The 1,997-nt window shown below is 36.1% G+C and overlaps 1 protein-coding gene across 1 annotated transcript in view; it reads left to right on the forward strand.

Annotated features, from left to right (window-relative positions):
* Window positions 1-1,226: 1,226 nt before the first annotated feature.
* Window positions 1,227-1,997, forward strand: part of LOC106458926 (DNA-binding protein D-ETS-4-like) — a 12,543-nt gene continuing 11,772 nt past the window's right edge. The window contains exon 1 of the mRNA XM_013918494.2: window positions 1,227-1,291. Within this exon, the coding sequence (XP_013773948.1) occupies window positions 1,259-1,291 (33 nt within the window). The 5' untranslated portion in view covers window positions 1,227-1,258. The remainder of the gene's footprint in view (window positions 1,292-1,997) is intronic.

Raw genomic sequence — 1,997 nt, forward strand, 5'->3', positions numbered from 1 at the left:
GTCCAGCGGTGTAATTTACCTCCTAAAAGTTACTGATCTGGTTAGGATAGAAGTTAGCATGCCCGGACTGTGAAAATTAAGGTACACGGTTCACGTCCCGTTGTCTCAAAAACGAGCTCCTTACTTCGTCGCTGTAGGTGCATTACAAGAAAGACGGTAAAATCCCTCAGGAAAGAGTGGTGTGGGAATTGTTGGTAGATACTGTTGACTTTCCGCTAGTCTATCAGTTCAAAATGAGGAGACTGCTAGCTCTTGCGTGAAACAAACAAACTGACCCGACATGCGCATGATTAAGAAATCTAAATGACAAAATTACGTTCTTCTTACTGATTGGCGTTCAAGGATGTTGAAAGGAATGCTTGTGATCAGTATGACCAATAATCTTTGTCATGCTAGGTCATGACCGAGGAAAGATATAATAGTCTATGGTTGTGACTAAGCAAACCATACTAAACTTCACCCAGCCAGTTTTAATGTCCGATCATGATGTTTCACGCTTTCCGCGATAGAAATGTTGACTCTCGAGAAATTCCATTATAACGAATGTTCCGACTAAAAGCCAGAAATGTTGACCATTTCCTGAATAAACTAATACGAAATAAACAAGAAGTCTCTACGTTTAAGTCGTTATTTTTGGTATAATACAGAGCTTTTCGTTTAGAATAAAATTGTTAGTCTAGTTACACCAGCATTAGAACTTGTATACTAAAAAAAAAAATAGTTTCTCAGGTGTGATGCAGTATTTGTCGTTAGGGTTAAAACTGTTGGTCTAACATTAAAACTTGTACACGCACAACAGTAGTTTTTCGAGTGTGATGTTGTTTGTGCTTTACGTTAAAGATAAACCTTGTATTAAAAGTTGAGACACCATATCAAAGTATTCTAACTATAAGCTAGACCAGTATGTTAATTATATTCATGAATGGGTTAATTGTTTGTTCTGATCTATTTAGGTAGTTTCCTTTGATCGGAATCTAATAACGATTAACACGTATTTAATTTTTCACCTGATATTACTTATAAGGTTATGTTTAGTGTTTAAAATGCCTAGTTTAGAACATGATAGTTTATAATTAGTTTGAAAGCCCCCCCTAGTCAATTGCGTAAACCATCTGAAGGGGAGTTAACAGTATACTTGTTGTGGGAACCAACAAAAGGCGTCTTTGACGTCAGTGGTGTGTCACGTGACTTTGTAAATGATAACATATGATGATAGGCTGATTTGCGTCAGTTCGTGCAACAGGTTTACTGTTCAGAGATGTATGGTAGCGGTGGATTAAGTCCAGAACCTGTAAGTTTTATATTATCCTTATTCTAACTCGGAAGTTTTGTATATTTATAAAAGTTATTTCCCTTTAAGTGGTATTTTAAAGTCACGTCTTACATAATTTCTATTTAATTGGGTTTGTATTATCACATCGTTACTGCTCGTGAAGAAGACGATTCCAGTTGGACGGCGCTCGTACAAGTTCTGTGACGATTTTTAAAGTCTCGTCGTGTATAATTCTTTCTAATTAAGTTTGATTTTTTTCCCCCATTTCATTAACATGTCTATAAGTATAAAACAACTAGAATATGTACATCGATTCATAACTGGGTTTGAATTTCTTGAATTTTTTGGGTTAAAGCTTTAAAAAGCGAGAAACGATTTAGTAACTAATATGTAATATGTAGAAACAACCAGCTACTCGAACTTTGATAATAACAATGAAGCTGATATCTAGCGGTCCCACGTTGTTGTTTTTGAAAAACACTGAAACTTAGATCCGGCTGTCTCATAGTGTTTTTTGTGAGTAACAATGATGCTGATATCCAGCTGTCTCACAGTGTTGTTTGACAGTAACAATGATGCTGATATCCAGCTGTCTCACAGTGTTGTTTGTCAGTAACAATGATGCTGACATTCATCTGTCTCAGTGTTGTTTGTCAGTAACAATGATGCAGATATCCAGCTGTCTCACAGTGTTGTTTGTCAGTAACAATGATGCTGATATCCA

Source organism: Limulus polyphemus, unplaced genomic scaffold, assembly GCF_000517525.1.
Source record: "Limulus polyphemus unplaced genomic scaffold, Limulus_polyphemus-2.1.2 Scaffold533, whole genome shotgun sequence".
In the NCBI taxonomy this organism is placed as follows: Eukaryota; Metazoa; Arthropoda; class Merostomata; order Xiphosura; family Limulidae; genus Limulus; species Limulus polyphemus.